This window comes from Plectropomus leopardus, chromosome 8, assembly GCF_026936395.1.
Source record: "Plectropomus leopardus strain MGB_pleo_1.0 chromosome 8, ASM2693639v1, whole genome shotgun sequence".
NCBI lineage: Eukaryota > Metazoa > Chordata > Actinopteri > Perciformes > Serranidae > Plectropomus > Plectropomus leopardus.
The window spans coordinates 18,040,838-18,055,005 of record NC_142183.1 but is presented as its reverse complement, the minus strand read 5'-3'; the positions used below and the strand labels follow the sequence as shown (position 1 = coordinate 18,055,005).

The 14,168-nt window shown below is 40.7% G+C and overlaps 1 protein-coding gene across 3 annotated transcripts in view; it reads right to left on the bottom strand.

Moving 5' to 3' along the window:
* The window catches only part of pcdh11 (protocadherin 11), a 152,421-nt gene extending 138,861 nt beyond the window's left edge, over positions 1-13,560 (bottom strand). Inside the window, exons 1-2 of one of the 3 annotated variants that reach the window (XM_042493963.2) lie at positions 12,757-13,560; positions 6,448-7,025 (exon numbers count right to left, since the gene is read on the bottom strand). In XM_042493963.2, the coding sequence (XP_042349897.1) occupies positions 6,448-6,984 (537 nt within the window). In that variant the 5' untranslated portion in view covers positions 6,985-7,025; positions 12,757-13,560. The remainder of the gene's footprint in view (positions 1-6,447; positions 7,026-12,756) is intronic. The other 2 variants (XM_088081017.1, XM_042493964.2) reach the window with 2 other exon arrangements.
* Between the last annotated feature and the right edge of the window lie 608 nt (positions 13,561-14,168).

The following is a 14,168-nucleotide window of genomic DNA, read 5'->3' as shown; positions in this document are numbered from 1 at the left end:
TAAGGCAGTGATGGATGTCAAGAGCAAATTAAACAGCCCAGGACATTTTAAAACAAGGCAGCTGTTTTTTGGCTTAGTTCTGCTCATCTCAGTTCGGCACCCATTAATCAAAAGCCTTTTAAAACATGCTAATCATCAGCTAGTTTTACTCATTTTCTACATACACTTTACAGTATTTGCCCTCAAAACACAGGACATATCAGCTTATTAAGCCTTTTAAAAATGTGACCAATCATTGTAGTGAATCTAGTCCAGCCACCCCTCCTAGCAACTACTGCTTGAAGGAATTCATTTACTTCCTTGTCCGAATTTTCTTTTTGCCTTCAAATGAGATTTCACTCTACCTTCCTATCTTGTGTAAAGTTAGAATAGAGCAGGCAGCATTGCAGCATTTCAACTTCATAATGGGAGGGAGAAAGCTGGAAATGGAGATACAACAATGAGAACCCATTTTAAATACACTGCAAGTCCAGATCACCACAGATTAAGAGAAGGGAGTGTAAAAACGCTGCATATTAGGAAGGCTTTTTGCTCAAGAAGGGCTAAATCTAGGCAAAAGTAAAGCCGGAGGAAAATGAAAACAAATGCATAAGTAATCCCCATGAGAAACCAGAGGAACTGGCACTGGCTGTTAAGAGTAATTGCCTTCCACCCAAAAAAAACACTTGCACTAATATTTACAATTTCAGATGGGGTATGGTATGGATCCATAAATGTTTTCAAATTAGACGAGAGAGGAAGGAAAGGAGTGAGGAAGAGAGAGACAAGTGACAGAAAAGGGGAGAAAGAGAGAGCAGGGGGGAGGAAATACGAAGAAGATCAAGCCCATGAATGAGCTGCATGCACATTATGAAACAAAGAAGCCCTTTGAAGCTCTTTCAGTCAGAAGCAGTTTCATGGTAAAACAAGAAAAAGCATCCTCTTTAAAGAGATAAGCTTCATGCTGCACATAATGTTGGAAGAGATTACTCTGTCTAGGCACAGCTATCAAATGAGATTAAGATATATACATTCTCCTCGTTCAAGGGAGGAACATTTCAACCAAATTGTGAGCACAAGTAGGTTTTAAAATCTCTAACCGTCCTCGTGCCAGCATAGTGTTGTAGCCGACACAAGGAAACGTGCAGCTGCAGCATGTAAATTATTATGTACTCTGAAAAACCGCTTGCTGAGGGAGTGTTGTCAACATGTCAGTGATTGACAGAACTACTTAAACCAGCCAATGCTGCAGCAATGATCTTTCAGACCTTATTCTGTGATCCTTCTGGCAAGCAAAAATCATATAGGGGAACGCAGACATGGTATATAAGGCTGTGCATGGAAATGTAGGGAAACCGCCTTATGGATGGACTGTGCTGAATCTTTATGCACATTGCTGAACTATTTCTGTCATAACTTAAAGGTCCAAGACAACATTCTGCGGGCTCTATTGCTAAGCACTACTCCATCCGCACAGAGCTCCTCAATCCCCAGTTGTTTGAATAGTTCACAGATTCGGCACAGTAGCTGAGTATCTGCACACTGATATTTGGCAAAGCCTGATTTAATAGTAGGATGTTGAGTTAGGATGTGTCAAAGGGAATGCTGCACAATGATTTATGAGCCAGCATTTCCTCTATGCTTTTGTCTTGGTTTCACACAATTTTACAACTGACAAGACAGCACTCAGCGCATTTCAATAAGTTGAAGGGAGCTATCTCTCAGGCTGTGCATCCTCCTGAATGCAGAATTAGTCTGGTGGATTGTGATAAGATCTAGGGCAGGCTAAGAAAAGGCCAAATACTTGCATGAATCACTCACTGGAAACCCTAAGGCTGAGCGAGAAGGACAAAGCTCTCTAAACGGCTAAGTGTGCACATTATACCCTGGCTCACTCTTTCACCACACATACACTGTACAGGTACATGTCTTCTTGAACTTTGATGAGTTGCCATTCACTCCACATTACGGGTCTCTGCGGTGGATCGTGGAAGGATCAGGGCACTGTATATGTGGGATGTGTGCCGCACACAATCTAATCAGAGTTGGCTAATTCAAATGGTATGACTGAGGGATACTGACAGAAGCAGAGGTGGCTGATGATGAGGGAAGGATGACTCTGAACCCCCTTTCTGCAGACAGCGCCTCAGATTATCAGTGGATGCATCTTTCAGTCAAGTTGATGACCTTATTAAAACTAAGAGGAGACTGAGATTGGGCTGTGAATATATCAGGAGGACTCTAGTCACGGTGATGCCCATGGATAGGGCTAACTGGGGAGGGCTATTCATCACAAGCTATAGCACCTCTTTATAATGCTGATAGAAACTCACCCTCTCTCTCTTTCATTCCTCCCTCATTCTTTCTCTCCATCCCTCATCCACTTTTGCCCCTGGCCATGATCTCATGCATATAATTAAGACAAAAGAAGCTGGGAATTGTTTGTCTCTTTTCGTCAACCCCTAGAAGAGGATAATGTGTCAAAATAGGATGCTAATAAAAACTGGAAATGCTCGACAGTGAGCTCTCTGCCCCAAAATCCTATTCACTGCCTATAGGCAGCATGCAATGCATTAATCAAATGTTTCTTGCTACTTGGGAATGGAGCTTGAATAAATTTTGCATCTTCAAATGCAAAGTTAGAATCAGTTTAGGAATAAAATTATTCAAGCTCCGACTCTGAGTACCAGCTAAAAGACCACTCCATCCATTAAAAATATCTTAGGTATATTTCAGATAGGAATGTTGCAGAGGAAAAGCTAGTAAGGTGGCAAAAAGGTTAAGTCTAAGAGCTCTTCAGATCGCCCAGCTAAAATACGCACACCCACTTCATCATCCACTTTATCAAGTGAGGCATAGCCCAGCCAGCAGCAGAACATTGATCTACATGAAATGACTTGAACAAGACGCCCACCTCAAATGTGTCTGAAGATGCTGACATAGATGCAATTTGGATTAATGTGGTGTGCGATTCTGCAAACTCGTATGGCACTGGAATAAGGAAAGGGGGCAATGTTTGTGAAAAGCCAAAGTCCAGGGCAAAACCAATAGCAGAATTGCCTTAAGTCGTGAGAATGTTTCCATGTTGGCCTCTGAGTTATCCTATGAATACATAAAGTGATCAAATCTGCTTTCATGGGAGATCCTCCTCCATCCATGCATGTGATTGCTTTCTCTGACCTTGACCATTTCTTAGGACGCCTTCTCTGCATTTCAGGTGACGTAACACACCACTGCACCACACTGATGGCAGAGTTTCACTCAAAGTGTGATTACCAACCATTATGTGTGGTGCTGGAACATTGTGTTGGGTGAAATTACCCCTTGTTCCTCTTAGCTCTGGAAAAGGACAAAGTTGTACAAAAAAGAAGCTACCATGTTTCTTTCATTTGTTCTGTATGTTGACAATTTGGGCATGCTCCATGTGGAGTGGTAGACCATTGAGTGTGGCTCACTGTGCCACACAATGGTAGCAATTTCACCACCATGTTTTGCACAACACAAGGAAACTGGGCAAACTATCATTCTGAGGGAGCTTCTGAGACAAATCTCACAGGACCATACAAAGATAGTCCAAGGGTGGCTTAGCGGCCAAGAGCTATTCTAGGAAATGCTTGCACATTCCTTCCTCACTAAACCCTTGGCTTTCTGCACTTCTGAAATGAAAGATACCAAAGGTTGAACACGTTTTTGGCTCCTTTAATGTTTCTCTCTGAGTTTTACTCATATGGAACCTGGGACGCAAGAAAATTAATCTCGATCACAATGAGAATATAATGAGAAGAACTGAATCAGGGACGCAGTGCTGAGGATGCTCTAAGAAGAATTTCCTGCAAAAGATAATACAACCAGCGCCTAGGCGAGGGTTTTAGAAGGCTTTATATTGTGAAAAGGGCAAAGAAAATGATTGCAGATCATCATCATAATGAGCAGAACATTTGGTTGGTGATTTTCCAGGCATGAACAATTCAGGACGTTGCGCTGGAGAGGCCTTGGCAGTGGGACTCTTTAAAAATGCAAATTGGTATTCAAGGCAGACGCGGACAGCAATGATTCTGTTCATTCCAAACCCAGTTTTAACTTCATCTGAGACTCCAAGATGGACTTGTCATTTCTGTCTCGCACCGTGCTCTCAAAATGCAGTAACCTTTCTTTATTTATTATGTTTAGGGTTTCCTCCAGAGTGCTTGCATCTCCCTCTTTAATTACACTTCATTTGTAAGAGCGCATGTCATCTCCAATATTCATCTATCCACAAAGCATAGAGTGTTGTCTAGACTATAAATGAAGAATGCAAGATATTATCCTACAATTCAGGATTTAGGGCTGACTCCATTAGACAACAGAGAATATTGCACTGCAGTTTAATAAAGTACCAATTAGATGATGAAGAAAAGCTTTTCCTAGTTCTGCATGAGACACCTATTAACATAATACAGTGCTCTGCTTCTCACTTGTTTAAATCTACCATGTTCAGCACATGTAACCTGTTGCTGTAAATTGGACATGTGGTATATGCTGTGTGTGCACTTTCTACAGCGTGTTCTATGATATTACTGTACCCGGTGAAAACTTCTCCTTCTTTATAACCTTCTCTCATAATGAAATAAAGCATATGAAAATATTAATGGCTGGTATAAAACACTGTAGGCTTCCTGACATATTCGGCTTTATGAAAAAGTAGGTCATATTTTCAACATGTCAAAATTAATTTCCTATATGGATATACACTACAGCACTACAGCTCTACAGCAGGTTTACAGCAGAAACTACAATGCAGAATCTGAATCATACAAGAAAACCACGTGTGAGTAAACATCCAAAGACTGAACATATCGTAAGGATTCACTGATTAAAATAGTCAGCCAATCAGACCTGATGTAGACAGGTGGCAAGCTGCAGGCATAGCACTGTGACAGAGTTCAATCAATAATGTGTGCTGACTAATATTCAGCTTGCATCCATACAGTTATATGAAAGAAAATTAATTTCATACCTTCTTTACCATTTTATCCCTATATAATATTTCTCCAAGCTAAATTGCCACTTTGGTTTATCAGAGTAATTGCTTTTTTGCTTGGATTTACAAAAAGCCTATTTATTCTGCTAAAAAAGTTTTAACTCTATTCCATCCATAAAGCAAATCAGTAAATTGAAGACTATACCAGTAACATGAAGCTTCAGGCCCATACCTTTCACTATCAATATCTTTCACTCATTCACTGTGGAACTAAATTCAATTCTACAAGATGGCTTTTAGTTTAGACATGGCATTGCGGACATAAACGTTAGTTAGAAATTCAGTTTCTGCTTGGATGTTTTAAATTAGAATTTAATTGATTACAGCTGGCAATTCAGCAAACATCGAATAAAACAGGAATATATAGGAATCATGACCGCCACATTCTCAAGAGACTGAAGCAGACAGCACCTGCTTTAAATGTTATCACTAAACTGAATGGACATTATCAGTGGTTATCAGCCTTGTAGATATGGGTTAGGGGGGGCCTGCTACTCCTACTAGGATGCTCAGAGGAAACGATGATGGAGGAAGTCAGGTGATATAACATTGGAGTAAAAAGTGATGGAGTCCTTTCAGGAAGGAGATCTGAGTGGTGAATCAAACAAACACAGGACTTTCACCCAGGAGACTGGGGTTTTTGTTCCATGTTAACCAAAAGTCAAAGTTTTCTCATTTTACCGATATATAAATATATAAAATAAAGGTAATATAAATATATCATTGCTGTGTCTCAATTTGAATACCTCCATTAGTAGAGCATTACCGCCAATATTTTACAGTGATTGTCACCAGGCTTATTTGCTTGTTCTCTGGAGCGTCTACAATTGCTGCAGCTTCCTTAGCAACCATTCTCACAAATTTATTGTCCAAAGCCAAATAGGTGACCGCCGGAGGTGAGAAGTGTCCAGCATTCCACATCCAACTCTTTAAATGCTATGAGTGTGCCATCCAAATACTCAAAGCACACAGCATTTTGACATACTTTACAGTGTGAAGGCACTCGTGCACTGAAAACAGCAAGTGTGAGTATGGCAGAATATAGCACATTATCTTTTTTCCAAACCTAACCATGTAGTATTGGTGCCCAAACTTCACAAAACTGAAAGGAAAATAATTGATAATTACCATTTAATAGGCTGATAACACCCTCCTGAACCTAAAAGTAGGTGTAGAAGGCCCCTTCTAACACATATTAATTTTTATTATAATTAATTATTTAATTGAGTGATAACATTGAAATGTATACCAACAAAATCAATATTCACAACCAAATGGACCTTCAGAAATAGGCTTCATATCAACACAAAATTGTTTGTTGAGTTTGAGTTAGTTTGTATGTAAATGGATTTGTATCAAAATTAAGAGGAGCTAATGCCACTGTGAAACAAATAATAACATTTCCTGTTTCATTTATGTGTGAGAGATGAAATAGGAGCGAGCCTCACCTTGACCAGTTCATAATGTTGAATCCCATTGATCCCAACATCAGGGTCAAACGCTGAGGGCACCGGGTATCGGGTGTTGATGGCTGTGTTCTCCGGGATGGAGATGTTTATTACAGTGGACTGGAATAGGGGTGCGTTGTCATTTACATCCTCGATCAGGAAGCGGATCTTGACCAATCGGAAGATCTCATCTGGCAGCACGGCCACCTCAATCTCATAGTAGCAGCGTTTCTCAGCGAAGACCCCTGAACACAGCTTCTCCCGGTCAATTCTGTGATTGGTGGTAAAGATCTCCCCGGTGTTGGCCTCCACCCTCACCAAAGGCACGTCACCTGTCTTGTACACAGGTTTGAACTGCAGCGGCGAGGATAGCCTGATGTTGGGGTCCAGGTTGAGGTCGAGGTCCTTGCGCAGGTTCCCGATGCGGACGTTCTCCGGCTGCTCCTCCTTCACCGTGTAGTCCCTCTCCTGGGCCCGACATAGCACGACCACACAGGTGAGCAAGACCACCACATAAGCCTGACTTGCTAAGTCCATACTCAAGAGTGGATAGGAGCTTCACTTCTACAGCAGCAATTCTGCCACAAGAGAAGCGAGACAGAGAGAGAAAAAAAAAGAATGGGAAGAGAAAAAGACAGAACACACAATGTCAGTGAACAAAATTGCACGGCATTCAAGTTCTGCTGTAATTAGTACTATTTTCCCTCACGGAGAGTTTTCAACTTGACCTATTCATCCTAACTAGTTATGAGCCCACATCCTTCGCATGTCTTTGAGAGCAAATTAACGGCAGTTTTACACAATTAACCTTTGATGACATCCACTGAGCAAGCGGACACGTAAAGGTTAGCAGTTCACGTATTCCATCAATCCATTTCATCGCTGTAATGAACCATTTCATATTTTTATTGAGAAGTATGAAAGCATTTGAGTTCAGTGTTGCGACAAAATTGTTTGCTTTGAAAGCTTGTTCACAAACTAGTGCACATGGAAACATGGGATGAAGAGAAAAACTTAGCTCATATCTGAGTCAATAAGATGCAGCGGTGTCTTCATAAACTGCACCTCACATACAGACCTGAGCATCAGTGCCTCCCTGCATGCACACGAACACACACACACACACACAAACTTGCAGTAGTACCGCTTGACAGCAGCTATTAATGGAAAACCTCATTTGCTCTGAATGTAAACAATTGAGCTCACAAATATTTCATGAACGCCCATGTGTGTAAACATACACGGTAAGATAAGAGCACTGTTTAGAGCATCTCCGGTGGAAGGAGACAACACTGTGAAATTATTTATTGTGGGAGCCACCATCAGTCAAATTAGTGAAATTTAATCATAACTTCATTACATCCTGACGAATGTGTTTTCTCTCAACATCAAATTTGAACAGCATTCAGTTTGCTGTTTGTGCTGAACAATGCATATGATAAAACCTTAAAGAGGAAATGCAGTGCGGATGGGTTTACCACCACTGAACATTATTCATTAACAGACGTGTTGGTTGTCACTTCATTTGATGCTGTTGTTCTACAAAATCTTTAACCGTTTTATATGTGCAAAAAGCTTGCCAAAGGGCAAGAACCCCATTTGCCAAAACCCAAGTAGGTCATTGGAAGATGATGAAGGAGTCATACTCTGCAATGCCTTCCCTGCCAGTACATGCTAGCATGAAATATTGACTGCTTTACACCAGTTAATTAGTAGAATATTTAGTAAGTTATTAGGGGAGTTACTTCATGTGGTTTGCTAGCTCACATTTGGACCTATTCATTCATTTAATCCATACTCGGATATCTTTAATAAATGAAATTCCATCATTTCCACCACAATCACATAAATTGCTTGGGCACGCAGGGTTTAATTGCCTGTTGGTATTGCAGTGGTGGTAATGCAGTGTAGTTATCAAAGTATATCCATGTTCAAAAGATTTTTTTGCAGTGGAACAACAGGATTACATTATTTAGAGTGTTTTAGTGTGCAATGACGTAGAAAGCCACCAATGCACTGCTATGTTTACTCCTCATAATATTCCTGGCTCCCCATGTGGATTTCAGTGCAATATAAGTAATGACTAATATAATTTCATTGCTCATATCCCCCTGTGTATTTAGGTCCACCAACCCCCTGAGTGTTTATCAACCGTACAATTTTCCTCAAGATATTGGTTTGTATTCATAAGATAGCTGCCTTGAAATCAAACGACCATTTCCTTTAACGTATGGCAAAAGTGCATGACAGCCATCACAGGAACGATGTACAGCTGGTGCTGAAAATGCATACATACCGGCGGTAACAAGGGACTGCAAATAGCTCTTTGGGAACCTTAATATTCCCTACTTTATGAAATTTCCATCCATTTACATGAGTCAAACAATATCCAGCAGAAAAGGTATGACTACCTAAACTGCTCTACAGGGGTCCTCTAAATTGGCAAGGCAACAGCATTCATAGCCACTGAAGCTCTCGGCCTACCGACAAAGGGGAATTGATTAAAAATAAGAATTTAATTAAGCTGGTTTTGAATCAGCAACAATTGCAAGGCATTCATGCAGCCTGTAAAGACAGATTTCTTTTCACACATTTCATAAAGCAGTCACACGAGACTCATTAAAGAACAGTTGGACAGGAAAAAACACACGGCTGACACCGATCACTCTGAGGGTTATTCATTCTACACGTATAGCAGGCAGTGTTAGACTGTCATGTCAAAATATTGATGAGATATATCCCATTAGGAAGTGTGACACACTTTACTTTGAAGTGTGCATCTTTCTCAGAGTGAGCAGCGATTGCTTTACTGTGATGATCGCCAGGCAGTCCAAGGCTGAGCTCGCACAACGCATAATGAAGTTTAAATTACATCCTTAAATGGGATGTGATTCGCCGAAGTGAAAAAACAGAAAAGATCAAAGCTTGATCTAGATTCCCTCTCCCTTGTAAGTGACAATAATGTTTCACAGGATGAAGGGGTGTAGTATGTTTTTGACTAAGACTACATGCAGGAGTACAAATGTAGTAACAAAAAGGACACTCTGGCAATGCTGACGTGATGTTAAAAGACTGCATTGTACAAAAAGGGAAGAACTACATACATTTGATTATATATTGTAGAAAATTACAAAAAAATAGAGTTATTACCTTTCTACGTAAGACAAAATTGCTAAAATTACAATGTTAGATTTCTTTTTATGCAAGAGGCACGTGTTGCCCTTCAACATATTGCAGCCAAACTTGTTTACTCCTCATATTCTATTAACTCACTGCAGGTTATTTTATTGTAAGCAGGATTTTCCCAACATTTGCATGGCGTTCCACTTGTCACAACTCTTTATAAGCCTGTCCATGAGGGATAGGCTAGGTGAGAGAAGGAATTGTGCTGGAGGGAAAAAAAAGTAAGAGGGAGGGAGAAAGAAATCCTGGGTGTCAGTCAGAGTGTCTCCTTTGCTTACATTTCACTAGTCTCCTGAAATGCTATTTTGAGCCCCAGACAGCAGGTTGAATCCAGTAGGCAAACTCAAACCTCCCTCTTGGGAGACACAGAGTGAAGAGGAGCAGGCCGGCCCAGGATCACTTTACACAACAGCGTGATGGACAGGCCTTCCTGGTGTTTGCATCCGCTGAAGGTAGCAGTGAGAGGGGAGACATAGAGCTAGTGTCACCCCCTGCCTTCACCCCTAAAGACATCCTCAACTGGAAACTTTCAGCGGACTTAGTCTGAGGCTAGGAACCAAGACATTTGGAGTCCTTTAAGCGTCAAAGGCAGGTTTTTCACCACTGTTGTATCTATCAATATTGTCTTTGGATCCAAAGAGATTTTCAAAAGAGGGCACTGGTAGAAGTAATACTTTTGATTGTCTTGGGCTTTTTCTCTTTTAACAGCTTTAAGGATCGCTGACAGCCTGACAGACCAGGTTTCTGTCAAGATCAGTCAGTTCTTTTTTAGTCCACACAGCCAGAACAATTCTCTTTACAAGGTGGAAGAATAAAAGTTGTTTTCTCTTGGGAAACTTCAACAATGACTATATTACCTAAGTCATGCCGGAAAGTGAGAAAGTGCGAGAGAATGATGTTTGACATAAACGGCCACATTGACAATGTTAACAGTAGATTTAATACTGACAAAAGATGTACGATATATTTAAGTTCAAATATCACTGGGATTTGCACATCACACTATCTTGTATCAGTGAGAGGGGATATAGCTGATATATCAAAATTCTGACACATAATTTGAAGCAGAATGTTTGCATAAAGTCTGGCAATGCTGTTAAGCTGCATAACCCAGTGGCTTTTCACATTTCAATCAGATTTTTAATTCTTAGATAGACTTGGATTATGGAGAGTTGTGCTACTTGGGTAATTAAATGGTTGGTTGGTAATATTTCTTACCCTCCTGCATTAGCTAAATGACGAACTAATTTACAACCTTGTAATCATGGACCTCAAGAGGGCAGTCCATACATATAAATGTAATCCTAATGCCAAATATGAGTGTGATCATTTCGGTGTAGCTTTACATCATCTTTAACGTTAACTTTGACTTTAAAATCCATTACATTTAATGAAAATGTGACAAAATTTTAAATTATGGACAAGGAAATATATTTTTGTAATAACCATGCAATTGACTAAAACAAAGTCAAACAGAAAAACTGCAGCCCACAGCTGTATAAATTTTGAATAATTGCTAAAATTAAATTTTCTTTTTTTTTTTAAATGATACTGGAGGAACAATATGAAAATATATCAGAGGACATTTTTACAGATTTCCAAGTGACCATATTTTAAGGGCAATTTTGTGCTGTAGACACCATCATGAATTCTGAAATATACAAATTCAATGTGAGCAGTCATATTTAATATATTATGCTTTATGAGAAGTAGAAAGGATGCTTCAAGTTACTCAGGACTAAAAATTGGCTTAAATGACAGACAAACTCTTAACTTACTGAGTTTTTAGATATGTGACTGTGGAGGCAGTGATTTTAAAAAGTGCTTGAATGTTAACAACCAAACACACACTGTAAGCAAAAACACCATCTTTGACACCTGGAGAAGCATGTCTGAGACTACAAATTAGTTTTGAGCTTTTTTTGAATGCTTACAGCTTCCTAACAAGTTAACAACCCCCCCCAAACCCATCACTCTGCAGTCAATAACCTATTTAGTTGAATTTATCGGAGGAATAAAAAATAACTGGAGATATGGTTGTAGCACCTCCACTTTATCAGTGTGTTGCAGACTATGATCAATTGCTTTGTACCTGCTGGTGAATTTGAATTGCGGATGTGCATGAGCAGATATTTGCAATTTTCAACTCAAACAAATACTTAGCCTGCTTCCATTTACTCACTGACTCTTCTTTTAATATAAACGCATCAGCCTACAGCCAAAATATGATGCTCACCTTGGGAAGGCTCGCATTACCATTTGATTTAATTCTCCAGCAAATATTGAGTTCAGAAGGCCTTATGGGACTCTTTAAAAAAAAGAGAAAACAGGCCCAATAATAATGCGTTGCATATTGAGCAGGTATAACATATTAGGAACCCAAACAACCAACTGTGGCGGTTAATCTCCAGACCAACGAGGGATTTACGTCGTGACTATTTGAACTAAATAATACGATATTTATTCATTTATTTTCAAGAGTGTGAGCGTGAGCAGGCTGATTGGCCCTGGGGTTATGGTCTGTGACAGCTGAACCGCTTGACCAAAGAGCGCGCTGTTACCGCGCACCCACGCACCGAGCTTAGCGGCCAAGCTGCTGAGAAACCTGCACTGACAAGTCCCTGCAGTTGGATGCTCTTGGAAAGTAGGCCTATCTATCCAGCGATCTGTTGACTAAATAACGCCCGAAGTCGTGACCAACCGCGCGGTAGCTTATATTCATAATGCGACAACTCAGCTTCCACGATGCACCGTGGCCGTGGATAATTTCTATTTACATCAGGTGCGCGGGGACGCCTGTTATATCTTTTGGAGCAGCTCTAGGAAAACCCACGGAGCATCAAAATGACCCACAATCCAGACACACTGATTTATCCAACTGCCTTGTAGACTATCACTAAATTTTCGCTCAGCTAATGTAGCTTTCGGGGATTGTAAATATAGCGCAGGTCCTCAGTATTGAGACATCAATTTGATTTTTATACGGACCATATAAATTAGGCTGCTGGGCGCTCTCCAGCGACTCCGAATGCGCTCAGGATACAGACCAGTCATCCGCTCATAGACCACTTAAGTAAAAAACATTATGATCTCAGCAGTAAAGTCATGATTAGAAGCAAAGCTTACCTTTTCCGCTCGAATGGGATGAAAAATCAACCGTGAGTACCGTCGCGTGGAGACATCACTGATTTACAAAAAAAGAAGTGCCATGAATTAAACTGAAGTGGAAGGGGATCCTCATCAGAAGCGGCAGCAAAAAACGCAATGCAAGTAGAAAAAAAAACGTTATCCGCTACAAAAACTTATCCATGCGCTAAAAAAGCTGTGGTCCTCATGTGCAAGAGAGAAAAAATGCACAGCGATCAACTTTGTTTGAAAAGGACGCTGTAATTCCTCTTCGGGTGTCTTGGGCTCGCAATCCCACGGCCGAAGATACGCATTGATCCAAGCCTGTTTTATATTAACTTTGTATCCCTACCCTACGCGTGCCTTGAAATTCCTACTTTAATTTTACCAGCTTCAAATCTGCTTGCACCAAACGTACACGTGTGCGCAAAAAAAGGCGTCTTGACCCGCGCGTAAAACTTCAATCCAAGAGCGCAAAAAGGACTTCTGCTGAAAAACTGAAAGCTTACACCCTAATATATTTTATAACCACTTGTTTTGACTGATTCGAGGTTGTGCACGCTCCCCCAAAAAAACTCTTGAAGGAGGGATGCAGAGAGCGCATCGCCCCCCAATGGAGTTGGATCAAAGTGTGCCTCAGTGCAGCATCACTTACAGGAGCCGGGATAGGCGGTTCACCGTATCTGTCTGCTAAGCTGTAGATGTCTCAGTAGTATTGTATGAACTCAGTTCCTCAATACTGCCCACCTCTCTCCCTCTCGCTCTCCCTCCGACTGACATCATGGCGGAAGGAGGAGCCAACCGCAGATTTAAGAGCCCCGGTCCTCTTAAAGCCGCACTGCGTTGGAGAGATGCTTGCACTGAGAGATGTAGGTGGATGGCGGGGTATGTGTGGACCACAGATGCCTCTGCTGTTTGCAGAGTAGCCACACTGCTCCAGAAATCCGCCTGAAAGCAAGAGGGGGGCACTGTTCACTTTTATACCAAGCTTTGGTTCTGCTTTTCATTTCCAATTAGGTCTACTGTATCATCGGCACCTCTGAATAATGATGAGGTTCAAATTCTTTTCAGACATTCCCGAGAGTGTCAACAGGCCGTGGCAGAGCTCTTATCAGGGATGAGAAGAGAAATTAGCCCGATAATGGGTTTGTTCACAGTTTCCATAGTTTCCATGTATAAAATGGTGTCAAATTATTCCTGTGATGTGTGAGCCCGCCCCAATTCAGCTGAACTGTTGAACACTTGAAATGCAAAAAATGACAAAAATGGCAACACAGGGTTACCTGGAAAATTGAGGGTAATATCATTTTATAAAAAAAAAAATGAGAAAGTGTCTCACTAAAATGATTCTAAACATTCAGCATCACAAAAGTGCTTAATGTTTTTTAACTGCGTGTAATTTGGACCACAAT